Source organism: Echeneis naucrates, chromosome 12 (genome assembly GCF_900963305.1).
Source record: "Echeneis naucrates chromosome 12, fEcheNa1.1, whole genome shotgun sequence".
NCBI classification, from domain to species: domain Eukaryota; kingdom Metazoa; phylum Chordata; class Actinopteri; order Carangiformes; family Echeneidae; genus Echeneis; species Echeneis naucrates.
Genome location: NC_042522.1, coordinates 20,377,313 through 20,404,532, shown reverse-complemented (window position 1 = coordinate 20,404,532; position 27,220 = coordinate 20,377,313). Strand labels below are relative to the sequence as shown.

Here is a 27,220-nt window from a genome sequence, read left to right as displayed (position 1 = left end):
CTACAGGTTCCTCTCTTCATACGGGTGCTCTGCCTAGGGTCCGAACCCTGCTCCCCCGAGTGGAAGGCAGCGCTCCTCCCTACTTCACCATCCTCCCGCATTTCAGTAGGCCAGTGCATCCTAATTTAACACAAACCATAACCCTAACCCAACCCTAACCCTAACCCTAACCCTGGTGGATTTTGGCCTCCGCACACAAATTTTCGTTATGCTCGTATCCCATTCATTTGCAATGGGAACGTCTAATCGTCTGTAACTCCAGAACCGAACGTCCTAGACGCTCAGGGGTGGCGTCCGCCAGACATAATTCGGGGGCGCTGAACGCGCTGGTCCTGGTCCCGTGTCTCTGCGACCTTCCGTTCCCGAGATATGGACTTGTCGTAACGGGAAGTGACGTATCTCCCGAACGGAAGCTCGTACGGACGCCGGGGTGGTACCGTTGGAAAGGGTGTACCCGAATTAGTCGAGATAGAGCTTGGTTTCATGTCTCTATCACCTTCCTAACCCTAACCCATTGCATTCCCTGGCTTGCCAGGCTTTTCCCCTTTCTCCCTTATTCTAACCAGTGCATTGCCTTGAGTCCCCATTGAACTACAATGTCATTTCATGAAGTTGGAGCATGTAGCAGCCAATCAAAGCAAATTCTATCTTCAGCTTCAAACTTTTCTTTATTTCATTAAATACAGATAAATTTCATCACAATTCTCCAAATACTCCAAAAAAACATCACATTGTCTGATCCTGCAGATTTCCCACCAAACAAAAGTATGTAATGTGGTCAAACACATTGTTTGGTTCAGCCTTCACAATGAAAGCCAGATTGTTTTCAAAATAAGTGTGCCATTAAAATAAAAAATTTGGAGCCTTAATAAACAACATTAGTATTTCTTTAAATAAAAGCACTCAAATGATAAATTTATAGCTCTAGTTGACACTTCAAAAATAATAAATAATAAGCCTTATAATTATGATACAATTTTCTTCTATTCCAAATCAATATTTTTACTGTAAACACTTCACCTTGATTTTCCATATGCAACACACATTATTAATATTACATTAAAATTAATACAAATTATTATTTACACATTTGACAGGAGTAAATGGTATGAAACACAATAAAAACTGATTACAGGAAAATTATTTACTGCGACAAGTTAGTGAGGCTCTGATGGGAGGAGAGGAAATTTCGCATGAAACTTGGTACCTGTAGACCTGTCGTTATGGTGAATCCACCGCACCACACCTGTAGTAAAGGACAAACAATAAAATATCCTTGCAGTAATGCAATACATGTATATGCCTACACTTTATATTTATTTTCCTGTTATATTTATGTCCTTTATATATTCTGAGTGTCTCTAACTGCTCCCATTTTCCACTCTGACAATACGACATTTGCAGTTCTTCAGTATGTTTTTACAGACCTGGATAAAGCAAATATAATTCACAGAATTTCTACAACAATAACTTCAATGAATTATGATTTCTCATTTTCAAATATTTTACTTTCAGGTTTTCATCACATCTATCATTAGCTCCCAGTTCATTGCAAGACCTGTACAATTTTGGGGTTTTTCTGCTATAGCAATATTTATTTTATAATTAATTAATTTTTTAATCTGGGAACTGTCACTACAAATTGCCCATTTGGGGATGAATACGTTTCTAAAATATAAAAACTAAAATTTTAAACTAATAAGACAAACTGTCATTTCTGTCTTGCTTACAGTGAAGGCAGGAACCAGTGGCTGGGTAAACTTTGTTTTGAAAGAGTGAAGAAGACGAAGCTGATCGACATCAATAAATGACAAATCACCTGAAACAAAACACAAGTTGTGACGCTAAATGCTAGGTGAGGGTTATGACGTTCACACTGACACATTGAAAAGACACTGGGGGACTGTAGAAAGTCTTTATACCGTTGTCGTAGTTACAGTACACACCGATCCGTTGGGGCAGTGGCCAATCCAGGGCTTTGGCTCGATTGTTGTGTTTGACAGCAAGGGAGGTCTGTAGCCACTGGGTGCCATGGAGACACCACGAACTGGCGCTCTTCCCTAACTGATCAAAGCGACCCAGGCCGGCACGATAGGCCACACCCACACTGAATGATTTCCAGTCAGCCAGGGGGCGGAGCTCCCAGTAGTGGGAACCACCAGTCATCTCGTGGTCACCTGCAAGTCGGAAGAAAAAAATAAAGCCTATTATGATTACTCAATAATAAAAGCCATGACATTTTAAAAGAATTATTTCAGGTGTTAAAATTTAAAACTTAGAAAATGTTTTTTCATATTTCCAATTCATTTTACAACTACTGCTACAATGAAATAAAAATTATAGCATGTAATATTGTCATATATCCTCATGATAATATAACATTTCTGAGTGAATCTGAGGTTAAATTGTACCAAGGACTGTGTAAGACTCTCCAGCAAATCTGTCACGCCCGGTGCGACTTCCTGCTGTCTTATTGGGTGATGGCGTGCCACTTCTGCTGCTGATTAAGTTAAATAAACATTTTACAGTAGCAAAAAGGAAAAAAGCATAACCTCCTGGAGAATAAAAGCAAACATCCAGCACAGTGAAGCAATGAGGTCGAGTTAAAGAAATGATGCAGCAAAATGAAAAATATGAATAAAACACAGACATTCATTTGTATTAAAATTGCACATCAAAACTTATATTTTATTAATAACTTAAAATAAATAAAACTGGTTGAATTTTTCACATCAATAATAGAAAAATTGTTCAAATATTTCACCCTTTGATTAATGAGAGACAGACGGTGGGTTATTCTGTAATAAAACATTTCATTAAACACTGCAGTAAACTGTGAGGTGATTGGCTGCATGAAGTAAAAATGGCGGATGAGAAAGTGACTTGTGACACGTCAAGTTACTCAGCAACCAGACAGCAAAGGTGGTTTCTACCTGAGGGAGTTGTAGAGGAGGCAGTACGGAGACTGAAGAGGGACAAAAATATTAAAGACACAAGAAAACAGCAGAACAGTTATCACTACTGTCATTTCCTGTGTGTGCGTGTGCATGCGCGAGTGTTAAATTACAGTTGCAGTTGTTAGAAACTGATAAGGTTTTATTAATAAATCATGTTTGTCACCTTAAGACAAACAACAATGTGAATACAAAAGTTGTGTTGTTTTTTTTTTTTGTCTTCTTTAATTCTGACTTTTTCCTGTTTAATTTTCTCATGTTCTCTGCTCTGTCTCTTCTTTGTGTTGACCTGCAGTGACCTTTGAACTGCCTGTTCTAATGTATCATGTTTGAAGATATAAAACATAACGACATCATCAGCAGGACATTTCCTCACCTGCTTCTGTTGTCTTTGCCCCTGAGTCGGGAATCGTGACTTTTGACTCCCTGAGGCTCCCAGGTCACTGTATTACCCTGAACCTTCAACTCAGCATGAGCCGTCGAGGCATCGAAACCGAAATTAAAGGCTGAGGATCAAAGATGAAGAACAAGGAACAGGAAACAATAACATTTCACTTTTTACACCTATTGTTAATAATTTCCTTGTCTTTGTCTCACTCTGGTTTTGTCTTTGGTTTTCTGCTCTGAATCAAGACTTGGAACTTCCTCTAATTTTTCATTCTTTGAGACCTCTCACTGACACTTGTCACGTTTTCATTGTCTACTCATTCATCATCTTTTCAGCTATTCGTCTTTGAACCAGACATCAATTCATCCATTCATTTGTTCACCTGTGGTTTCCATGGTGACAGGCTCAGAGAACTCTCCAGCGGCCATTTTGTTTTTTGCTCGAACTCGAACGACAACAAAGTGAGAGTCAAATTTGAGACCTGAAAAAAGAAAACAAGCCTGTAAATGACAAATGACAGAAACAAATAAATTATGTGAATAATTAATTTAGTACATTTTAGATTCCATAACCAAACACCAAATAGCTTTAATTTAAATGTCATTTTAAACAATTATTATTTTATTTTATGGATATCTATTCACTTCAAACAATCATAAAAACTGGTTTTAATGAATTCATCTTATATTTCATGTTGCTCACTAAGATGGCACTGCTGATGGCAGCCTTGGCACAGCGCTCTATAGGAATTTGCATGCTTTTGTTTATTTTCTCTGTGTTTAGACACTCTGATTAAGGGGGCACCAACTCCGGTCCTGGAGGGCCACTGTCCTGCATGTTTTAGATGTTACCCTGCTTTAACACACCTGATTTAAATGATCAGCTTGTCATCAAGTTCTGCTGAGGTCTGATAAGGAACCATTCATTTAAATAAGGTGTGTTGGAGCAGGAAACATCTAAAACATGCAGGACAGTGGCCCTCCAGGACCGGAGCTGATGACCCCTGCTCTAACTCAATCACTTTCAGTAGAGGCACTCAGCTAAGCATCAGGGAGTCCTCTATGGACACTTTTCCACATGAAACCAGAGGGCTTTTTAGAACTTTTGGTTGGAGGAGCAGCAGCTCTGTACGCAAAGTGGGGGAGACTGAGGAAACTCCTGAAGTTCGCGACGCAACATTCATCGGCCTGATCCAGGACAGAGACGAGTCTGCATACCGGCTGGTTGAGCGGCTGGTGCTTGGGTGCAGCCAGAACAACCTGGAGCTAAACACGCGCAAAACTGTGGCGATGACAGTGGACTTCAGGAGACAGCCCTTGCCACTGCTCCCTCTCACCATCAACAAAAGCCCTGTATCAGCCGTCGAGTCCTTTGAGTTCCTGGGAACCACTACCTCTCAGTGAGAGATGAACATCCACTGCATCCTGAAAAAGGCTCAGCAGAGGATGTACTTCCTGTGACAGCTGAAGAGACAGGCCCTGTCTTGGGAGCTGCTCATCCAGTTCTATACTGCTGTCATTGAGTCTGTCCTGTGCACCTCCATCACTGTGTGGTTCAGAGCAGCCACACAGCAGGACAGAAACAGACTGCAGCGCACAGTTAGAACTGCTGAGAAAAAAAAATCACTGGAGCCCCACTGCCCTCCATCCAGGAACTGTACTCCTCCAGAACCAGGAAGAGGGCAGGAAAATAATCAGAGAACCCACTCACCCTGAACAAAAACTGTTCTCCCTCCTCCCCTCCAACAGGTGCTACAGAGCACTGCGCACAAAAAACTCCAGATTCAAAAAGTTTCTTTCCTACTGCAATAACTTTAACAAATAGCTGAACTATGGACCTGCTACACTGTTGAATGGTCACACATTCACATTAACAGGACACTAATTCAATCTGCACTACATTGTGTATTTTGCACCAATTGTGGATATATTTCTTTTTCTAAACATGGTGTTTATATATATATATTTGTATGTATATACTTTTTTCTATTATGTTTAGATTTTAGCATATTGCTGATGTCCATTCCGTATGCTGTGAACATACTTGGCCAATAAAGCTGATTCTGATTCTGATAATAAAAAATATGTATTTTGTAGGGACTTTGAAGAGTTAAGGCTAAGGTCCTGTGACCTCTGGCCTCTCACCTGAGATGGTGACCTGAGTCCCTGTAATGTCAAGAATTTTTTCCCAGCATGCCTCTCCTGGTGCTGTGAGCATGATGTCGCAGTTTGTTTTTCGGTATTCAAGTTCATAGCATTCAGTTGATCCATTCAGCCCTTCACCACCAGCCTCACAAGCTGGTCGCCAGGCAATTGTGATGTTGTTGTCATTGACAACACATCTTGAGACATCAATCTCTGGAGCTCTAGGTACTGTAAAAAATACATAAAAACAAAATTTTAATAATGCACGTTAAGGAACACTGTAAAATTGTAATGGTATGATCAAAACTAAGAATGATGTGAAATAAAATAAAGCACAATGAACATTCAGAGATTGAAAATTGAAAAATAGATAAAGCAATCAAGTCTAGTGATAAATAAAGGATTTTAAGCGCTCGGTATTTTAGAATTTTATGGGGTTAATGTTAATTTCTTTTGGAATAAAACAGAAACACAGACCACAAACATTGGCTCATAGAGTAAATATCATATTGTGTTTAACCTGAAGTTTGAAATGACCTCCTTGATGACCCACCTGGCAGGAATTGAAGTCGTTGAAGCCAAACCCTCTCTGCACTAAAGTCAACTGTGAATTCTGCCATACTCTCTGACATAGCTGGACGAGTTGTCAGCCGAAATGCTGGAGCCATAGTTACCCTGACAGCAGCATGGTGTGTCAGCAGCCAAGGTTAGCATGTTAATGGGAGAGGGGCTTAAATTTTATTTGTTAGTTGAAATATGTGTTAACGTTTCAGCAGAAATACAAAGAGTTAAGAAATGAAAGAAGATGAATAATAAATAAAAAACAAAATGGAGATAGCAAATAGAAAATGAAAAGGAACAAATGTGATTATCTGACATAAAAGATCAAAATTTAATCAGACTAGAACAATGACTGGAGGAGGTGAAAATGAAAATGTAATAAACTAAAGGAATTTAACTTTGTTTTACCTTTCTTTTATCTCTTTTGCTGCCTATAAAAAAAAAAAGTAAATTCTAATATTTATCAGTAGTTTCAGTCATGTGTGTATTTGTCGTTACTTGTTATTTATTGTTTTTAATTCACCATCATACCTGCAGAAATTCCTCTTCTGAGGTGATGGTCAGTGTTTGGTTTGCAAACTCCATCAGTTCTTCACATGAAAGAAGAGCATATTTTCCTTCTGACAGCTGCTTCTGAAAATATACAAAAACAAACAAGAAATATGGTTTTACCGATAAACAAAACCAGCTAAAATGAAATTGAAATAAAATTCAAATACAGTTAAAAATAAATTCTGATTAAATTGGGTTTTTCTGCTCGTTGTTTTAACTTCACCTGAAGTGCCGCCTCCTTCCTGTGTTTCTCCTCTGTGATGATTTGAGAAAGCTCTACCCCCTTCTCCTCCACAGCAGAGTGCAACTGCTCAAGCTCCACCTCCAGGCCTGACATCACCTTACGGGACTCATCCTGATTGGACAAAGTTTACTTTTTTTTTGTTGTTTACAGTAATTTGTGTTTCCCTTTCTCAATCCTGCCTCCACGGCTCCTTACCTGCAGTGCTGTCAAAGTGTTCTCAACTGTTTCCTGGAAATGTTGTAGTTCTTCATTTTTATTGGCTAATGTGGTGATGATCCTACGCAAAGCTTCCTGCTGACCAAATTTAAAACAAATTTTAACAAATAATATCATAACCTTTTTCAAGAGAAACCAAAAGCAGTGACAGCTAAAAAAAAAAATCTATGGTCGCCATAGAGGCGCATATTTGACATTATCAAAATCATTGTCAGATGACTTCTCCTGACACACCTGTACCTCACATCTAACTGCATGAGGGGTCAAAGGTCACTGAGCTGTGTAGTAATTCCACCCTTTAACTATAAATAAAATACTGTCTATTTTCATTGTTTTTGTTAATTGTGTTTGTGTGTATGTGTGGGGCATGGAGAATAAAAGCGGTCGAGTTACCTTTAGTCGCTGAACACACTAAGCTCAATAACCCGCAAACACATTCAGAGTGATACTGACTCGACCAGAGAGAGACTTATCTTTAAATCCCTCACAGTGATGACAGAGAGAGAGAGAGAGAGAGACATAGGAGCTGAATGGAGACATTCCAGAGCTAACAGCTAACAGCTAATCATCTCTGGGTCTTCATGTATGTCTACATGATTCACCCACTGCAGACAGATCCGTATTATTGATCACTCATCGATCTTCTTACCTTCTGGGCGTCCATCATCTGACAAGAGACGCGGAAGGACGTCTTCTCTGACAGGAAGTGAAGTCACGTAACAGCCCAACCACACTTCCTGTCTGCACTGTCAAAATAACGGTCTGAGGGCAGGATGCTCTGTTTTTTGCAGTGACATTAAACAAGAATGTTTTATTTTCAAAGTTAGCGTAAATAAGATGACATCAAATATTAATGAGACAATTATTCAGTTTTTCTGTAATTTATCACAAAATATCAAACATTATCTTTTGAGTTAAAAACTGAAAGTAAGGATGTAGACACAAGCCGAGTTTTGTTTTGAAAGAACAATCTTTGTTTACATTGTGTTGATCCAATCAGTGCAGAGGGAGGTCAGACCTCTCTTCAATCATGTCCTTCCCTTGTGTGATGTCAACAGGCAGCAGCTGATAATCTTCTTCACATCATCATCATATTCATCTCACCTGACACATGCAGAATGTTGAAACCAAGGTAACTATGTCGTTATTTACTCACAATTATACACTATAATATGTACAAATCGCTGTTCCTACAGAGCTTCCATATAATCCAACTTTACAAACAATAAACACAGTGTTACAGTTTGCACTAAAATGTTGAACTTTATTCTTTTTTATCGTTTGAACACTTCAGAAACAGAATCAGCTAATATGAAGAAAAACATTTGGCAAAAGTCTTTTAGTTTGACATTATGTGCTTCAAAGATAAAAGGTTTTACAGCAATAACTTAAGTTTTACAGTGTTACTTGTTTCCAAGGCGACAGAGTTTTAAACTAAATGTTTACAGCTTGGTCAGCAGAAAATTCCCTCCCTGTGATCAGAGTGAAAAGCCTTTTAATCTGAATGACAGATTGAGGCTGAACCTGATTAGAAAAACATGTGAATCAGGACTCAGGTTCAAAATAAGACAGAAACAGCTCGATCTTTAGATCCTGCGGTTTCATTCAGAACTAAATTCCATTCAAGAAAACAGCAAAACTTCCACAGGAGCAGCATCAACTCAGAGCTACAGCTAACAACATCATCATCTTCATCATTGTGTCACCATGGTAACTTTCATCATGGGGGCAGGGCCATGCAACAACACAGGCAGAAAAGGGCAGAGCTAAGCGCTACTCATGACTTTAGTGGTATAAAAACATAAAAAGTTTTCTCTCATTGGTTAAAGAAGCTTGAATAACAGGTGAGGGGGTGGGACTAGCACTTAAATACAGATTCACTTCCTGTACAGTTCAGTTCACGCTTTTCATATTTACACTTCACACTGATGTCACAATGTACGACCCACGCTCACCACCACCAGCGCCACCTCCACCTCCACCCTCTCCACCCTTTGGCTCCCTTTTCTTGGTGACAGGGGTGGGGATGAGTGAGGGTCGTGTGGGGGTAGTTGATGCTGACGTTGTGCTGGTGGCTGCGTTGGTGGTGACATCTGCATTACTCTTCCTCGGGCTCGGCGTGTAATTGAAAGGGCTGACACGAGCTGCCACGGCAACACTGCGTTGCTGACATCGCTGCTGCTGCTGCCGCTCTGGTGGTGGTAGCTTCTCATCGAGGCTTTCACAGCTGCGACGCAAGTTGAGGTTGGAGGAGGATGAAGATGAGGAGGATGGGATCTTTGAGGGAGCGGGACTGTCGATGATGGGCGGGGCGTTGGCAGCTGTGGGAGAACGTGTGGTGCAGGAAGAAGAGGAGCGTGGGTTGTTAACTGGACAGTCCTCCAGCCGCACCCACACGTCCTCCGATTTGTCAGCGAAACCGCGGCTTGACGACGTGCTGCTACCACTCTTCACCTTCCTCCATGTGCCCTTTGACCTCACAGCACCTTCTTCTTCACTGCGGCCCTTCTCGCTAGACTCAGACGATGCAGAGAGTATTGAGGATGAGCTTCCTGTTCGTTTCCATGTCCCCACTCGTGGTAATGATGTTGAGTGTTTCCCTCCACTGCTTCCTCCTCCACCATTGCTATTTTCCCGCTTCCAGGTGCCAGTGCGGCTGAAACGAGATGTCACTTCCTGTGGACGTGAGGGGCTCTCAGAGTGTGAGCGATTGATGTCGTGTCTCCGTGTTGTAGGTGGGAGGGGTGTGTCAGGACTGGATGGGGACTCTATTGTGGTGGCGGTGGCGGACTCCTCCAGCTTCCTCTTAAGTGTTGGACTTGGAGTTTCTTTGATGAAGGTGGACTGGCGGACGAGTGTAGGTTTCTCAGGCTCCGCCTTATGCTTCTTTGCTGCGGTGGCACTTCCAACCTTTGATGCTGACTCACTCCGTGGGATGCCACCATTGCTCTTCACTGTTGTGTTCTGTTTGGCTGGCCTTGAGGCCGAAGATGACGATGAAGCACTTCCTGGGGATGCTGTGCGTGGCAGCTGTGACAACTTACCGCCTTTCTGGTTGGCCACTGATGAGGAACGAGATGGAGTGGAGTCTCGAGACGACCCACCTCCTCTGTCTTCACCACATGGAGCTTTGGCACCAACTGCTGCTCTGGGTTTGCTCCGCCCCCTCACCGCTGGTTCTGCCCTCGGCTTTCCTGTGATTAAACTCCTGTACACCTTCTTTCCACCTCTCACAGACTTCATTGCCTCCTCCTCTTCCTCCTCCTTCTTCTTCTTCTTGGCATCCAGTGTGCTGCGTTCACCTGGTTTCAGGATCCTTGCTCCACGTTTCACTTCATCCTTTTCTTCCATCTCTTCTTCTGCATTGTTACTGGTTACTGGGAGCCGGAACGGTGAACCGACAGATTTCAAGGAAAGAACAGAATCAGAGTCTGATGACGGTTGACGAGACAGTGATGCAGCAGCGGCATTCAGGCTGCTGACGATGGAATTGGCGCCTTCCTGAATAGCCTTCCAATCAAACGACTCTGAGTCAGGGGAGGCGGGGCTTCGAGGTGCTTCCAGAGGCTCCTCTTCGGCCAGAATGGTGTCCTTCGCTTTTGGAACAGGAGGTGCCATTGTTACAGTGGAAGGTCCGGCAGCTGCCTTTTTCTTCTTCTTGGGCATTGCGGAGCTGATGCACTCTTGCAGCAGGTCATCTTCGGAGTCAATGCTTAGCGAGCTGAGCGACGAGTTCCTCGAGAAGCAGACTGGAGTGTCCTCCACATGGAAGGCTTTTGGGGCGTAACCACTGGCTGTGGGGGGGCGGGCCTTAGAGTCAACCTGTGCAGGAGACTTAGCTCCAGCTTTGCCTCCATCTTGCTGCTCAAGTGGTGGCGGGGCAAACTCCTTGTTGTTGTTTTCCTGGTCAATGTCGCTCAGGGAGCTCAGTGACGAATTCCTGGAGAAGCATACAGGCGTGTCCTCGATGGCAAACTTCTGCTTCTCATCCGTTGCCGTCTGATTGGTTGCAGGTTTGGGTCGAGGGTAAACGGCCACCATCTGCTGCTTCCTTTTTCGACCTTCGTCTTTTGATTTCTTCTCTTCTAAATCCTTGTCTCCGCCGCCATCATCCTCATCAAAGTCGAGTGAGCTAAGGGAGTCGTTGCGGGAAAAACAGCACGGCGTCCCCTCAATGGGTGTGTAATGTCGTGGTGAGTCAAAGGCGAACCCTGGTTTAGCTTTGGTGGCAGTTGACGTGGCGACACCGTATGTTACCCGCTGTGGCATCGGTTTCACGGGTGACGTTGGCTTCTTCTTCTGTTGCTGAGAACTGAGAGGAGGCGGAGCTGGAGGGGGGAGTGGAGGGGGGAGGGGTGGGGTCTGAAGGTGCTCAGCACTTACAGCTGCTCTGACTGGTTTTCTGGGTTTGGCTTTGGGCATGGCAGCGCTGATGCATTCAGCAAGGATGTCATCGCCATTCTCACCCTCAGGAAGTCCGGCTCGCCGCCTCTCAGCGGAGGTGGGCGGAGTCATAGGTATGTCAGCTGCTGCTACTTCCTCGTTCGGTGGAGAGTCGATAGTGAGGTCACTGAGCGAGGTGGCAGTAGAGAAGTTGAGTGGCGTTCCCTCCACACAGTACACTCTTGGCACCTCTTCCGGTGGCTGCACATCCTTCCTTTGTTGTGATTGGTTGCGGCCTTGGGGTGGGAGGAGCTTGTAAACAGGAAGTTGGCTGGGTTTCCGTGGAGCTGCTTGTTGTTTCTTTGGCTTCCGTGATGACTTCGGCATAGCCATGTTGATGCAGGCCTCCAGGATTTCAATGTCATCGCCATCGTCAGACTCGTCCAGAATAGGTTTTGCTGCTTCTTCCTCTTTCCTCTCTTCGCTTCCTCCTTCCTCTTCATCTTTCTTCTTCTTCATCTCAGCTGCAATGTATGGCTCATCCACACTGAGTGCACTCAGGCTCGAGGCTCTGGAGAAGCCATGTGGAGTGCTCTCTGTGGCAAAGTGCAGCAGGACGTCAGCACTACTCTCCTCTTCATCCTTTTTCTTGGCTGCTTCCTTCTCATCTGTCTTCTGCAGCAGCTGTGGTGGCGGCAGCGGTGGTGTCTTGGCACGGCTTGGAGGCATGGTCTGGCCAGGGCTGTCGGGGAGGTCACTGGGGCTGACAACACCACTTGGCACACCGCTGCATGGCTCACTGGAGCGTACAGAGCTGGCAATGGAAGAGGTGGAGAAGCTGTCGAGTGAGCTGACAGATGTGCAGCGGCTGAACATCAGTGGCGTCTCCTGAGCATATGGCTGCTCTGGGGGGCTTTTAGGAGTTCGTGCACCAGATGATGATGTTACATGGTGGTGATGATGGTGGTGGGTGTGGCCATGGTGGTGGTGATGCCCTCGACGCCCACGTGTGGATGGAGCAGTAGCAGTTTGGCTCTCTGCCTCTTTCTGCTGCCGCTGCCGCTGCTGTTGCTGTTCATGCGCTTCCTTATCACTAACAGGAAGTGTCGGGTAGTCATTACTACCGCCACCGACAATACTCGCACCCCTCCTCTTTCTCCCGATGCCATCAGCGTCGTCTTCTTCCTCAGATGATAGCGATGACAGTGAGCTGCCTCTGGAGAAACAGATGGGTGTGTCTTCAACACAGTACGTCTGGGTTGACTCTTGGTTGTTTTTAGGAACCGCCCGGTTGGCTGGAGGGTGAGGGGGGCAGAGCTTACTACCAGAGTTGGGCTGAGGAGGGGAGAGGGGTGGGGTTGTGGCCTCCTCTGGCTTGAACAATGGTTTGCGGGCAGCATCTGTGTTGTATTTCAAGCTGTAATCTATTGGCTGCTCTATTGGCTGTGTTGAGTCAACACCATAATTTGAAGTTGGCGTGACAACAACATAGCGTGGCGGTGGGACACTTGCCATGCGACCGCTGTTTGCTGCCGTTTCCCCACCATCATTCCTCCTCCTCATCCTGGCATCTTGGCCATCATCATCATCGCTCTCAATGGCACTGCGGTGGCTTGGGCTCTGTCTCCCAGAGTTCAGCTGTTCATCTGAGTATTTCAGGCTGTAGTTGATGGGTGTGTCCATCTCTGCACCATCATCATCAGCCATGTGATTGGCACTGCGGATCTTGTGGGCTAGGTCGGCCGGGTATTTTCTATAGACACAGCATTTATTAGCTCCACTCTCATCCGATGAGTAAAATGGCTCCGATGACGGTTTGGTCTTGCCACGGTTGCCATATCCATCAGCACTCGTGACACTGTTGAGGCTGTCACTGGATGCTCGTACATTGGGTGGGAACACCGGCCGGGGATAGACGGGTTCCTCCCCAGCCTTCTTTGATCCATCTCCATTCTTTGGGCTGGATAGCACAGGCGTGTTGGCATAAGAGCGTGTTGTAGCCCCTCCTCCTCCAGCACTGTTACAACCTCTCCCCTTCCTATGAGCTGCTTTGGGGCTCAGGTTGTCAATGTTGTCAAACGTCTCAGACAGCTGCTGTGCATCCAACTCCTCAAACAAAGCCTTCTGTTTGCGAGCTTGCAGTGATGGGGCACCAGCGCCAGGTGACACCACACTTGCATCCTTGTAGCGTGCTGGACGATTCGCCATTAGGTTTCGTAAGGCGGCAGCGCTGCCCATGGCAATCATCTTGTGGCGGGAGTGGATGAGGTTACGCAACATGCCTACAGCACCCAACTCCCACAATGCCTCCTGGTCTTTTGCATCGCGAGCTGACAGGTTCCAGAGAGTCCCGCAGGCGTTGGACACGATGGTCAGACTGTGAGACTTCAGGTGTTGCAGCAGTGTTGGCAGGCAGCCATGCTCCCGAAGGATCTGCCTATAAGATGACACAGAGAGCAATAAGCATTGGTGCTGAGTCATCATGACTAGTTGATTACATGCTTATGGCTGGTCACCTGTGTGCCTCGTTGGTAGCGATGAGGCTTGACACGTTGCGCAGGATACCACCACCACTCTCAATGATTGCAAGCGTGTTTGTGTGGCTGCGATGAGTCAGTGTTCCCACCAAAAATGCGAGAGCACCGTCTACCGCACAAATATCTGCTTTGTTTTCAGTGCAATGAGCTGACAGGTTCCAGAGTGCGCTCAAAACAGACTTCAAGGTCGACTCCTGGTGGAGTAACAGAGGATTAGGGTACGTTCATTAGAAAAGCAGCAACCCCCCCCCCCGCCACCAAAAAAAAAAAAAAAAAAAAAAGACTTAACCTTTTTTATTTACCTTCTGGACCTCAAGGGCGCAGCCCATCAGTGCCCGCACACTGCCAACCTCCCGCAGAGTCTTCTTACTGTTGACATCAGCTCGCCATGACAGGTTCCTCAAGACACTTGCTATCACCTGGAAATACACATACCATGAGAGAAGAGCCCTCAGCAGGAAATAAGGGTGCATTCACTGACAGCTGATGCACCTGCTGCAGGTCCTCGCTCTCCGACTTTAGCTGGGCAACCATTGCCCTCATGCAGCCCTTCATGGAGCACAGTGTGGCCTGCAAAATACCAGAGTGAGTAAATGTTAGAATCAAAATGTCAGGAGTTTGGACATCAGAACATTTAAACCGTGGTTGCTGTGTGAACGTTTGAACCTTATTGCCAACGTCTCCAAAGGTGAGGTTAGTGAGTGCCATGCCGGCATACCGCCGCAGTGTGACACTGTAATGGTCACTGCTCAGACCAAACATCTCACAGTCCACCTGTAGCAGTTCTGCTACCGCCTGCAGCCCACCTGCAGGTACAAACAGCAAGCAATCAGAACCACAGGGGGCAACAACTTCTGAGGCGAAACAGTTGGTCTGTGTGTGACTGACCCAGTTCATTCATGGCGTGACGATGTTCCTCATCAAACGACAGTTTCATCAGGACGCAGACGGCCGGACAGATCTGATGCTCAACCGGAGATGGCACTGAACCCAAAACCATTCTAGTTACAAACACTGGTTATATACACTGAGCGTAATTCTCCTCCCCCACAGCAGACGAACCAGATGTATGAAAACCAGAGCTGTGAGGGAGCAAACCTTGTGAGTTTATGGAGGAAGGATAGTTTTTTCCCTGGAAACAGGACTGAGGTCCTACTAGAAGACACCAACCCTCAGTGTGATTGGGCAGAATGACACCCCTGGACCAGACCCTGACTGTGGACCTGACGTGACCCTTTCCCTGACAGTGATCCTGGAATGTGAGAGTCACTGTCTAGTCCTAAACATACCACGATGGCCTGTGGTCACATGATCAGATTTACAGCCATAAAGCTGGACACCAGCATCAGAGGCGGCACTTCAGCTGACCTTCATTCTGATGAACTGTATTTGTCACACATTCACAGTGTGATGCTGTGTTTGTAAGCTGTTTTATTTCCTGTTTGATAGTTTGGCATGTGACCCCTGTCCTCTGATTGGGTATTGCACGTGTGACATCACTCACTAGGATTGTCCTCCTGGTCGACACCCCTCTCATGGTTTTCCTGCCAGCTCCAGCAAGCCTCACAGTAATGTCGTACCTGCTCCAGCAGGTGGAGCACTCTGATCTCACGGCGCCCTCTCTTGTCATCTGGCTGACTGTGAACAATGTTGTGAAGTGCTGCCGATGCCCGTGCACGAGCCTCCTTACTGCCTCGTGAGTTACCTGCAACATATTATAATCCTGAGTGCAAACAAGTGTGTAACTAGGTGAGATGAGTGTTACTTACAACAGATTACATAACAGGGTTACCTAGCAACAGGGAGTCCTTGTCATTGCCGTGTAGCAGCTGAATGAGCAGCGGCAGGCAGCCTGATTGACGCATGGCGATGCACGAGTCCTGCGAGCTAGACATGGCAAGCAGTGTTCGTGACATGTCGTCTTTGTCGTGCGTCCCCAGCATGGACAGAAGACTGTACACCATCTCAACCTGCAGGAGTCGGAGCATATTCTCAGGTCACTGCTTAGAACACCAGATTAGTACAGACCCTGCTCGGTTAAAGACTGGAGCTGTGAGGAGGTGTCACAGGGCACAAGCCTTCACCTTGGTGCCCAGGTGGCTGGTGATTCGTCGAGGCACAGAGTAGCTTGTATCATTGGCTGGATCATGGTCCAATCGGCTGCTAGAACTCTAGAGCAGGAAACATATTTTATCAAGACCTGAAGAAAATTTAACAACTGTGAGAAATCAGACTGAGGATCTTACCTGAGTTCCAGCCAATCCGCTGCTGTCACTCGTCCCCTGAGCTGCCTCAACCTGGAGAGAGAAAGAGCAGGTAAAAAGTCTGCCCCTCATGTGAGCAATCCGAGCTCTGAAATACAGTAAACATATGAAATCACCATGTCACTCCTTCTGATCAAACAGTCTCCGCCCACAGGTGAGGAGGTTACCTGGAGACAAGCCCCAAGCTTTAAGATGTCCTTCTCTATCTGCTGGATACGAGACACACGAGCCTACAGCAGGCGCACGCGCACCCACACCCACACCCACACCCACACCCACACACACACACACAGTAAACAGACACCCAGATAAGCTGTCACTGGATGTTAAAACAGAAGATCCAATGTTCAAATTTGTTCAAGTGTATATTTTTGTGCGTTCAGGAGTACTATTACCTGAGCCCTTCTCTCCATTTCCTGACAGGAGCCCAACTGCTCCTCCATTGCTGATCTGATCTGTCGTGCCTCAAACTCCAGCTGTCGACGGCTCATGTCTGTCTGCAGAGTGAACTACAACCGGAAGTAAGAGTCAGCAACTCTGTGATTGGCAGTTTGTCAAATTCCCTCTGGGAGTGTGTTTAGGACCAAAGGCTCTTATTATATTTGAATGCTATTGATACACAGCTGTTTATACCAATTAACTAAACAGCAGCAGCAGAGGATCATGGGTATTGAGGTTTTCTTACATTTTCAGTGAGTGGCAAACTGTCAATCCTCTTGGTGAGGTTCTGCAACTGAGCGTAGTACCAATCCTTCTCCTTCTCCTCCTTCTCCAACTCAGCCAACAGGAGTGACCTGTTAATGAAAAGCAGCCAATCACAAGTCAGCACATAGCGGGTTAGAGTAGGCAGGGCGAAAACAGGATCAGAGAGCAGGACACAGAGACAGCATGCAACATGACAAAGCGACACCAAAGACACCAGACAGTGAGCCGGCTGTGCTTGTACTTGGACAGAAGCAGCATAAAGTGCTTTTGCTTGAAGACCATCAATGGACTGGTAATAGCAGCCTTTACAGTTCAAACAGAATCAGGTTTTCTGTGTCTCAGTACTACAAAGAGCAGTATAAATTGCTGCCGGTATACCGAATACAGACAGCAATGGTCGTACTTTACCGCAGACAGTACCTCTCTTTCTCCAGCTCCTCCAGGCAGCGGTCATGGCTGTCTCTGCCTGCAGTTGGCAGACCTCTCCTGGGGAAAGCCATGGTTGTCTGGGGGCCTGAAGGTGCAGACCCCCCAGCTGCTCCTCCAGGAGGTGCAGAGCCAGAGGAGGCTGAGCTAGAAGAGGATGAGGGTGGTGGAGGAGGCCTCATCCTGGGCTTAAAACCTGCAGAATCCAGGCTCATCTCTGGAGGAGAGACATCAGATCACACGCACGCACACACACATCAGTTCTGGTAACAGAGGTAATTATTCTTCTCACATGTGATCACTGTTGCTGTTGATCACCTTTCAGTCGCTCAATGAGCTCCAGCTGGGATCCAGATGCCTCTCCAGACTCTTCTTCTATTGTGCCCTGTAGCTGCTTCAGCACCTCCTGTTTTAAACAAGGAGAAAATAAAAGTGGGGTAGAAAGAAAAAAGTGATGTTGACTTCAGTGTGTTCCCTGAAGTGCCCACACGGGAGCGCCACAGGTTGGGCCTTTAACATAATACAGAAGCTTTCTTGTCAGTAAGAGTAAAACTCACAAGTAAACACACTATCAACAAATAAATAAACTGACTCTGTCTCAGCTCTTCAGAATAGAAGTTCCCAAAATTTGTTCACTCACCACAATGAAATGACAGCGTTCGTACAGCGACATGATGAAACTAACAACACTCTTGTTTGCTGCTCATCCATACAAAACAGGAAACGGGAAACGGGAAACGGGAAGTGAGTGTGCGAAAAGGAAAGGCTGGACAATAAAGACTTAACTGACAAAAAGGACAACAAAACTACAGCAGACACAGAAGACTAACACCGAAACGACAGAATTACTGGAAGAAGATAACCTGAACATTTACTTCTGTGGCATTACTGTGACATCACATTTTGCAACAAACTGATGGACTCAAGAGGACAGGACAGACCACTTACTCTGAAACCCTTTCTATGTCCTCTGCGGAAAACCAAAGATCTTAACACAGAAAAAAAAGATCTCTCACTCTGACCAACAACAAGGAACTCATTCTGAGAGAACAGCGCGTGATTGGTGGAAAAACCCACAGGGCTATTCTGGGCTGAGAGAGACACACACTGAGTTTACAGGGGAGGGGGGTCGAGGGAAAAAGACACTGAGTGAGGGGGGAGAGAGAGAGAGAGAGAAAGAGAGAGACAGACAGACAGAGAGAGAGAGAAAAAGACAGTGAAGGGGAGAGGAATATAGTGTTTAGAAGTCAGACCAATAACTGTTAGTACTGTGATTGCTCCGCTCAGCAGTAGTAGCTGTTATACTCAGCGGTACTGCAGTATTTGAACAGTACAACACTGACCTTCATGTTGGAAGCCTCTGTCTCCAGTTTGGTCAGGTGGTTGGAGTTGTCCTGCAGCTCCTGCCTCAGGTTGGAGTTCTCCATCTTTAACACTTCCACCTGCCTTAACAGCTGGTCGTACGACGCTGCCGCCATGTTGGAGGACCCAGGACAGACCTGTAAAAGAACAGAAACAGAAACACCTTAGTCTGCACCACTGTAAAACAGCTCAAAGTTAATTGGTTTTACCCTGATTATCAGCACACAACCAGTATGTCACCAGCACATGAGCAGCAAGTCACAAATATATCAACAGTTTGTCACCAGTAGACCACTACTACGTCATGAGAACTTGAAGACACCGTTGAATTATAGCATCATCTACTCATCAGCTGATTGTCAGCTTAGATCCTGAACTGGGTCAGCTGATCACCAATATTGGACTTTCGTTCTTCAAACAAGGTCCAGGTCCAAGCTCGTTCTACAGCAGTCAGTACAACAGTGTACACACAAAACTACAGCACTACAGTCTGTATGACAGCATTTTATTATGCACACAGTACTGAAGCACACGCATTGTACTGCAGCTGTCTGTGTACTACAGATTCAAATGTTACTGTTTTGCACACTGAGTTTGTGCCTCATCAATAATTAATCGATCACATTCAGATTGATGATTATGATCAATCTGATCCTGAGTCAATTCAGACTGCACAAATAATAATAATAATAATAATAATAATAAGATGATAAAGGACAGAGCAGCCTCTCCTCCCTCTGTCTCCTTCATCTTCCATCATCAGTCGGCCATTTTCTCTCCCCCCTTTATCAACCCCATCTCACCCATTTCCCTCTCTCTGCATATAAACCTCCTCTCACTCTTCCTCTATCCTCTCCCTCCATCACAGAAAACAAAATAAAATCAATGCAAGAAAAAACAAGCAGAGAACAGACAATGGAGGAAGACAAACCTCAACCCCCGGCCCCCCACCACCCCATATTCCTTTCTCTCTAATCCATTCATCACAGAATGAAAGCTCAGGAAAGCAGGTGAAAGAATGAAGGATGGATGGATGGATGTTGGATAAAGAAAGAGAAAATGGCAGCTCACCCCATCGCTGTTGCCTCCATCTCCCTCCCTCCCTCTCTCTCTCTCTCTCTCTGTCTGACAGAGGCAAGTCAGCTGGTCGTGCTAGCAACCAATCAGGAGCCAAAGACAGACAGAGGAGGGTGGGGGGCAGCAGAAGGGGTTGGCCTCCCCTTCCCTACTCCCAGCATGCTTTGCAGCAGCTGCTGCAGGCAGATTGACCGGGTTAGTGAGAAACTGGCACACACACAAACACACTGACGAAGACACACTACTATAGAATACACTCACACAGACAAACATTAACACAGAACTACAGCATAGACAGACAGACAGATATACATACATACACACACACAGCCTGATTAAACACTGATGCTTATCTTGAAAGTGACTTAATGACAGGTCACATTTACAATCATAGATTTATGTCTCAGATGAAGTGTCAGCAGTAGAACCTGTAGTCACTCAATCAGTATCAGTAGTACACAATCAGTGCCAGTGACACTGCAGTAGTACACGGTCAGTATAACTAATAAGATAAGATTAAATCTGTTGTCACAAGGTGAAATTTTGTTATCGATTCTTTACCCATGCTACAGCCAGAAATAAAATGAAACAAAACAAAACAAAAAAATAGCATCACACACACAAAACAACAGTGCAGCATGCTTACACATAAAATTCTCAAATAAATAAAATCGCCCGTCCGTCGGAAACCAGTCAGTATCAGTGGTACTACAGCAGAAGTTACGCTAGACTTTTTCGTTATCGGTCATTTTGACTGACAACAAATAAATCCAGTCATAATCTATTTTAACCCATCACTTTAATTTTTTTTATGAAAATAATCACATATTCAATGGCATTTAATTTTAATTCATTTTCAATCAATATTCAGAGCAAACAAGCTGAACAGAGAATCCACACTGTGGATACACAAATGAGGAAGATGAATATATGTAGGCTAACTTTTTCTGACTGTGGCCCCAGTAGCTACATATGAACAATGAAATTGAACGATTTAACTATAAATATGAACAGTTCACCTGCTGTGGCCTAAACTCACAGTCTCACATCTTCCTTCTGGTCTGCATGGACTTGAATTGCGTGCCTGTTTCAAATGTCTCAAGTGGGATTGCTACAGAGGCAAACCTAATGGTTTGAATGTCATGAAGTTTTGGATTTTTGCCTCAGACAGACTATTTCTCATGGCTTTTTTGATGATGTTTTGGAGGCTTAATCCGCAATCTGTCAAAATGACAGATGGCCTTCAGATTTTTCAGTCAGTTTAAAAATAAAAGTTCAATGAAGAAATATATTCGGTTAACACGAACCCTGTACTACAGTTGTACACACACTATCAGTATTAGTGCTGTAGTACAGTCAGTATCAATAGTAAACAGTAGTAAAGTCAATATCAATATTACTGCTGTAGTACAGTCAGTATCAGTAGTAAACAGTAGTACAGTCAGTATCAGTATTACTGCTGTAGTACAGTCAGTATCAGTAGTAAACAGTAGTGCAGTCAGTATTAGCAGTACTGCAGTCAGTAGCAGTGGGTAACATTTAGCTAAGCTAAACGTTAGCTGAACGTTACAGTCCGGTTGCCTCACCGACTTTCTGCCTTTTTCGGAATAAAGGCAGAAAGCCAAATTTAACTGAGCACATTTCACCGTTTCCTTCTTCCCGGCCCAGCCGAACCCAGTGACCGACACCGGTCCGTCCACAGAACCATAAAACAACTGACACTCAACTAAAACAAACGGTTAGCACGGAGCTAAGGTAACTGAACGGCCGTTCTTACCTTCCCGTTTGGAGGAAACAACCAGCCGCTTCAGAAGGCTGCAGCTTCACGGGACATCCCCGGGAAGCGACCCACCGCCGGTAAACGAGCCGCTACAGGCGGTGGGGGCCTCTCATGTCTCCGGTCGGAGCAGGGAAAGTGGACTTCAACAAAGTTTTAGCAGCCTCTTTTTGTTGTGGACATACTAGTGCTGCGGTCCGCCATCTTGTTTGTGTGCCTCACCGAGTCAGATGTAAAAGGACTCCAGTAAAGTACATTAGTGAAGTACTACACTAAAATACTATACAGTAAAGTACTTAACTGCTATATCAAAGTACTTCAGAAAGGTATTGTAATAATGTACAGCAGTAAAGTAATATAGGAATTTGTTAGGGTAAAGTACAACAGTAAAATAACGTAGTGTAGTATTATATAGTGATATAGAAAAGTACCAGAGGCTGTGTTCTGGAAGAAGCTGCAGACAGAACCGACCGCTGTTCGGATGGTTCTGAGATCAGATTGTAAACCAGCTCACACAGTATGGGGCGCCTTTCACAAGTTAGGATCACAAAATAATGTTCAGGCCACTTCGACCCTGACCTGGGTAACTGCAGAAAACCGGGCCAAGAGGGATAAGTGACTGAATTCAAACAAACTGTTTTAATGATGGATATGTAGTTTACATGTCAGCAGTCAAACCTAAAAATTTGATTAAAAATTCAGGTCTGACAATCTGTGGGGGGCTCATTCAAGATGTGGCCCTAATCAGTGATGGTGAAGGAGGAACCTTCAGCCTCCACACCTGATCTGACCCTGATCTCACTTACTCAATTAAGTCGGATTAATTCAAAGATTTTTTTCCTGTTCCAAATCCAGACCGGTTGGTGGCAGTAATTACCTTTAAGTTGGTTTACCAGTCCGAATTAAGCACAGAAGAAGAAGAAGAAGAAGAAGAAGAAGAAGAAGAAGAAGAAGAAGAAGAAGAAGAGCAGCAGCAGCAGCAATAGCAATAGCAATAGCAATAATAATAATAATAATAATAATAATAATAATAATGATGATGATGATGATGATAATAATGATGATAATGGCGGGTTAGGAGGTTCCTGATGAGGCGCACAGACGGGTGTTGTTGGAGGTGTGACGCTCATGTCAGGGTTAGCAGGTCATCGCGCTGTGTTTCCGGATGCCTCGTGTGAACCGGACGATCGTTTTATCGCTACTGATCGTCAGTAGCTCCTTGTTCTTGCTGTTCCAACTGTATTATTACCGGAAGTACGTCAGCAAGGTGAGACAACACAGTAAATAAGAGTAAACTACTGCACGCTATGATAATAACATCTGAAAACCGCAAAGGCCAAAATACCTTATATCACACCGTCTGTATGTTACAGCCTGTAAACAAAAGCTACGATCAACAGTCTGTAAACAACCAACAGTTTCCACAGAACAAACCTATTTTGTCATTATTGTGTAACCCCTCCTCAGTCTGGACCTCACGATATCAGCCGAACAGGTCACCTGACTGCCAGTGACGTCCAGTGGGTAAGTACCAGGTCCTGTCTAAAAGACAGCGAGTCAATACCAAGTAACTTGTATTTATTGGCATTTCACTAAAGGCTGATGTTCATGCCAACAGTGGTCAAGTTTTTAAATCTTCCCCTGTCTGTTACTGTCCTGGTAGTCATTTCCATATTAACTGTTCCTTTTCTCCACAGCAGACAGTAAAGAAGTTCCTAGGGTTAACTCACCGTTTCCGGCTGCCAGTGTTTCTTGCAGACATTTCGGTCCTCACATTGCTCTCACAGGATGCATTGAGGCAACATGACCGACAGGAGCATGAGGCACACTGCAGCTTTTTGTGCACTGGCCGTCCAGTCACATCGTTCGGGCTGCATGCTAACCTGTGGAAATACGATGTGAGCATGATCCATTCATAGTCCAGTGATGGAAAATTACAGACAATTATTAATGATCAGTTGTCATTCATTTAATGAAGCATTTGTCAAAAGTTTTTAATTTGTATTAAACAAGGACCCATGACCCAGATGTTTATTGATTCTCATCAGCCTGACTTCTTATTGGCCGCTGAGCAGAAAGGCTTTGAGCTGCTGGAGCTGCGAGGGAAGGATCCGCGATTGGCCAGTCTTGACACCCTATCAGGAGAAGACATCCCACTGCACTTCCTGTTCCGCCTCCATGGGTACATCATTCAGGTGGGTGGTGCCAAATGACGGCACTTGTAACAGTGAAACAGAGTAACTACAGCACCCCATAGAAAGCTCATAAAACAGTGGTCTGTGTGATTTATCCCAGGTGGTATTCCTGTATGAGCGTAGTGGGAACTACCTTTGGCATGGAGCGCTGCGCCTCAGAATGAACATGGACCGAGGCTTCGCTCCATTCAAACTGCTCGACTACGGACATCACGCTGGAGCCTATGACAGGTACAAACTGTGCCAGGACCTGCTGATCCAGGTTCTAATCTGGAACCACATCACATGAGCTGCTCATTCAGTATGAAACCAATGTCAAACTGCAATCAGATTTAACTGATGATCGATAATGTCCAGTTAATGCAAGTGTAGGCCCACAAAACTGATGAGGTCATCTATTCTTTTGTGGTGATTATAAGTGTTAATAAGTGTCACTCCCTGCAGGCCGCAGCTGATCCTGACTGTCCTGGATGGCCTTGACATTCAAGTCCCGCGTAACATTTCCAATTTCCTGTATGGGCAACAACATGCCCGCTTCCTGGAGTGCCAATACCGTGACGCGCGAAACTTCCTGCAGGTCTGATAGAACAAAGGGTTTTTATTGTGAAAGAGGAACAGGAAAAATGGTGTGAACATGAAAAAGAGGAGGAGAATAAAGTAAAAATTGTTATCAAGAAATGTGTGTCAAAACTCTGAAGTGAAAGTCCAGAAAATAGGAACTAGCTACATTTATTTTAAGGAAATATTTACATATTCAAATATTTGTTAGGTTCAGAATAAGATTTATGAGCTTTCAATCGCATTATGAAGACTATGAGAATATTTAAAACACGTGATTACTTCCTTAAGTTTCTGATTTTACTCAAATCAGCTGAATGAAATCTTTTGATTTAATTTAATGTTTATCAAAGTTAAAGTCCTGAAATGAGAGAAAGGTGTTTTCTGCCCATCCCCTCAACTCTCTCTGTGGTGTGTGAATCTAGCTTTACCCTGATGACTCATCACCAGCTGCCGTGGATTTTCGCAGGAAGGCAAAGTCATTGCTTCAAGTAGCTACTCGAACACTTGCCCACCTCAACATTCCCTTCTGGCTCAGCAGTGGCACCTGTCTAGGTAACATATAGGCTAACAGGCTACCACAACATTGGCATAGTGCAGTGCTTCTCAAGTGCGGGTCCCAACAAAATAATTGAAAAGCACTGTCATAGTGTAACACATGCGTGTCCATGTCCCTTTGTCGTTCTCACCCGCTGCAGGCTGGTTCAGGCAGTGCAGTGTGATCTCATACAGTCGTGATGTTGATATTGGGATTTTCATCGCAGACTTTAGGCCGGACATTGTCGCGGCCTTCAGGGACGCTGGCCTATCTCTGAAGCATAAGTTTGGAAAGGTCAAAACTCATCTTTGTTTTCTGCTGTTTTTTAAAGAGCTCATGTTACTCTGAAGTTAAAATGCACTTCAATTTGAAGGAATACTTGTCTTTTATTTGAAACGCAGGTGGAGGACAGTTTGGAGCTCTCATTTCTGAGTGATGATGTCAAACTGGATGTTTTCTTCTTTTACGAAGATGGAGATGTCTTCTGGAATGGAGGAACACAGGCAAAGAGCGGCAGGAAGTTCAAGTAATATTTTATATTATGTTAAAAGTGTAGTAACTTCTGAAGTTAGCATTGAGTTCAAATGTATTCTCTCATTGGTTGGACCCTCTCTGGCAGATACATCTTTCCCCGCTTCTCGCTCTGCTGGGCGGAGCTGCTTGACCTCAAAGTCCGTGTCCCGTGCGAAACGCTAGAATACGTCACGGCGAACTATGGCGCCTCGTGGAGCGTCCCAGTGAGGGGGTGGGATTGGAAGTCGTCGCCTAGCAACGTGAAGGAAAACGGCGTGTGGCCTCTGTCTGAATGGGAGGAAGTTATTCAAGTTTACTAAGAAGTCGGAAGTTACAACACAACACCAATGTATACCGAAATAAAGACAAAATAAAGTTTTCCTTCCTGTCGGCCTCCACTAATAAAAATATCGGTTTACTGGCTAACGTTTTATGTGATTATGTTAATTCATTACACTCAAACTGTATAACTTCATTGGAAGGTGGTTAAAATCGACTTTTCCCCCAGACTCCATGACTATTTCCGTCAATTTTAAACAAACAAACTTGTGGGTCATTCTTTTATTTGTTTTTGTTTTTTGTTTTTTTTTACATAGTTTTTGAATCTACATTTCATCCAGTGGCATCACTCCGCCGCTGCCTCCCGCTGTCCTTCCCGGTGGACCACGAGTCCTTTACCAATCAAGTCGGGGATCTCCACGGCCAACCACGGTCCGAGTCCCAGGGCCATCAAGTGCGCCAGGCCGAAGCGCGGCGCGTTTCGGGCCCAGAGCGGAGCGAAGTGCTCGGTGAGGCAGACTTTTCCTCCCCGGTACATCTTGGCGGTCTTCCCGTCCAGCTCCGGGACCGCCACCTCGGGCGCGGTGTCTGGATATGTCACCGGGATGTCGAACTCCAGTCGGAACTCGTAGCGCAGCAGCTCATGAATGAACCAGCACGTACCGGTCCACCGCGTGCCGTCTGCGTTGGACTCGAGGCGGAACCAGTCGTTGTCGGCCGCCTTGTTCTGCTCCACGAACCGGATCAGGGCCTGGTACTCCTCCTTTAGCCGCTGCGGCCACAGGGCGCGCTCCCGCGGCCCGGCGTGTGTCTTCAACAGCGGAATCTGGGAAACGGCCCTGCGCGTGGCCTCGTCCGCCATTTGGCGTCCACAAGAAATCAAAGTTTTATTTCAGTTTGTGAATGAAAACGAATCCGTTCTGGGATTGACGTGGACTTCCGGTCTGATAAAAAGAAACTGCTCCGGGTCGAAAGGAACTTCTTCCTGTAAGAATTTTCAAAAGAAAAATGTTCCAAAAGTAGTGATGTTGGTTTGAATGTCAATAAAATTCTAACGCTTATTTTATTATTTAAAGGTATTTGATGGAGTTATAAGGAATAGTATTTCATGGTTCCAATATAAAGATTCTATAACATGTCGAAAATGGGACCTTACTGCCTGGCTACCTGTGCATTTTAGAGTTATTTTTAAGATTCCATTATTTGTTTTTAAATCCTTAAATGATCTGGCCCCACCTTATCTCTCTGAGCTGCTTCACCCTTACGCTCCTGCTCGGGGCCTCAGGTCAGCTGGCCAGCTGCTTCTGGGGGTAGGTCTGAGCGGTAGCTTAGAGGACATAAAGCTTTTTCTGTTGCTGCTCCCACTTGGCGGAATGGCTTACCCCTCCACATTAGACAAGCCCCCCTCACTGTAGATTTTTAAAACCCGTCTTCTTTTATTTCTTGGCTTTTGACCCAGCAGTTTGTATTATGTTTTTATGTTATTATGTACAGCACCTTGTGTCAGCTGTGGTTGTATTTAAGGTGTTTTTTTAATAAAGTTGATT

At 45.0% G+C, this 27,220-nt stretch overlaps 4 protein-coding genes across 7 annotated transcripts; 1 reads left to right on the top strand and 3 right to left on the bottom strand.

Annotated features, from left to right (window-relative positions):
* Positions 1–649: 649 nt before the first annotated feature.
* fsd1l (fibronectin type III and SPRY domain containing 1-like) lies at positions 650–7,750 on the bottom strand. Of its 3 annotated transcripts, none has more exons than XM_029515698.1 (13): positions 7,709–7,750; positions 7,039–7,134; positions 6,823–6,954; positions 6,579–6,680; positions 6,456–6,478; positions 6,040–6,161; positions 5,487–5,714; positions 3,725–3,823; positions 3,331–3,460; positions 2,412–2,500; positions 1,923–2,177; positions 1,731–1,819; positions 650–1,246 (listed from the first exon to the last, which is right to left on the bottom strand). In XM_029515698.1, exons 1-13 carry the CDS (start codon positions 7,724–7,726, stop codon positions 1,145–1,147), a joined length of 1,485 nt encoding a protein of 494 aa, XP_029371558.1. In that variant the 5' UTR covers positions 7,727–7,750; the 3' UTR covers positions 650–1,144. The 3 variants fall into 3 exon arrangements, with proteins under 3 accessions (XP_029371558.1, XP_029371557.1, XP_029371559.1); XM_029515697.1 differs by having other exon boundaries at positions 7,039–7,137; positions 7,709–7,743; XM_029515699.1 differs by having other exon boundaries at positions 1,947–2,177; positions 7,039–7,137; positions 7,709–7,743.
* Positions 7,751–7,924: 174 nt separating this feature from the next.
* apc (APC regulator of WNT signaling pathway) lies at positions 7,925–21,827 on the bottom strand. The gene is made up of 17 exons (XM_029515667.1): positions 21,591–21,827; positions 18,718–18,873; positions 17,693–17,780; positions 17,369–17,591; positions 16,929–17,037; positions 16,639–16,752; positions 16,360–16,473; positions 16,226–16,276; positions 16,064–16,150; positions 15,772–15,949; positions 15,484–15,684; positions 14,868–14,963; positions 14,646–14,785; positions 14,472–14,549; positions 14,282–14,398; positions 13,959–14,173; positions 7,925–13,879 (listed from the first exon to the last, which is right to left on the bottom strand). Exons 2-17 carry the CDS (start codon positions 18,850–18,852, stop codon positions 8,980–8,982), a joined length of 6,846 nt encoding a protein of 2,281 aa, XP_029371527.1. The 5' UTR covers positions 18,853–18,873; positions 21,591–21,827; the 3' UTR covers positions 7,925–8,979.
* Positions 21,828–22,512: 685 nt separating this feature from the next.
* On the top strand, positions 22,513–25,714 carry fktn (fukutin). 2 transcript variants are annotated; one of them, XM_029515703.1, is made up of 10 exons: positions 22,513–22,857; positions 23,058–23,114; positions 23,291–23,488; positions 23,639–23,785; positions 23,886–24,016; positions 24,230–24,362; positions 24,769–24,898; positions 25,042–25,175; positions 25,283–25,407; positions 25,501–25,714. In XM_029515703.1, exons 1-10 carry the CDS (start codon positions 22,756–22,758, stop codon positions 25,712–25,714), a joined length of 1,371 nt encoding a protein of 456 aa, XP_029371563.1. In that variant the 5' UTR covers positions 22,513–22,755. The 2 variants fall into 2 exon arrangements, with proteins under 2 accessions (XP_029371563.1, XP_029371561.1); XM_029515701.1 differs by having other exon boundaries at positions 22,756–22,857; positions 23,288–23,488.
* A 226-nt stretch (positions 25,715–25,940) lies between these two features.
* ufc1 (ubiquitin-fold modifier conjugating enzyme 1) lies at positions 25,941–26,655 on the bottom strand. The gene has a single exon (XM_029515713.1). It carries the CDS (start codon positions 26,533–26,535, stop codon positions 26,020–26,022), a length of 516 nt encoding a protein of 171 aa, XP_029371573.1. The 5' UTR covers positions 26,536–26,655; the 3' UTR covers positions 25,941–26,019.
* Between the last annotated feature and the right edge of the window lie 565 nt (positions 26,656–27,220).

Bases quoted from the DNA above. Each gene is read 5' to 3' on its own strand.
- fsd1l (XM_029515697.1), bottom strand. The intron at 5,715-6,039 runs GTGGGTCATCAA...TATTTTTTACAG, and splicing joins ACGACTTCAATTCCTGCCAG to TACCTAGAGCTCCAGAGATT. The intron at 1,247-1,730 runs GTAAGCAAGACA...CCTTTACTACAG, and splicing joins CACTGGTTCCTGCCTTCACT to GTGTGGTGCGGTGGATTCAC.
- apc (XM_029515667.1), bottom strand. From the start codon at position 18,852: ATGGCGGCAGCGTCGTACGACCAGCTGTTAAGGCAGGTGGAAGTGTTA. The intron at 16,753-16,928 runs GTAAGAAAACCT...TTCCGGTTGTAG, and splicing joins GTTTGCCACTCACTGAAAAT to TTCACTCTGCAGACAGACAT. The intron at 16,277-16,359 runs GTGATTTCATAT...TTCTCTCTCCAG, and splicing joins TGATCAGAAGGAGTGACATG to GTTGAGGCAGCTCAGGGGAC.
- fktn (XM_029515701.1), top strand. From the start codon at position 22,756: ATGCCTCGTGTGAACCGGACGATCGTTTTATCGCTACTGATCGTCAGT. The intron at 22,858-23,057 runs GTGAGACAACAC...ACCCCTCCTCAG, and splicing joins ACCGGAAGTACGTCAGCAAG to TCTGGACCTCACGATATCAG. The intron at 24,017-24,229 runs GTACAAACTGTG...CACTCCCTGCAG, and splicing joins CACGCTGGAGCCTATGACAG to GCCGCAGCTGATCCTGACTG.
- ufc1 (XM_029515713.1), bottom strand. From the start codon at position 26,535: ATGGCGGACGAGGCCACGCGCAGGGCCGTTTCCCAGATTCCGCTGTTG.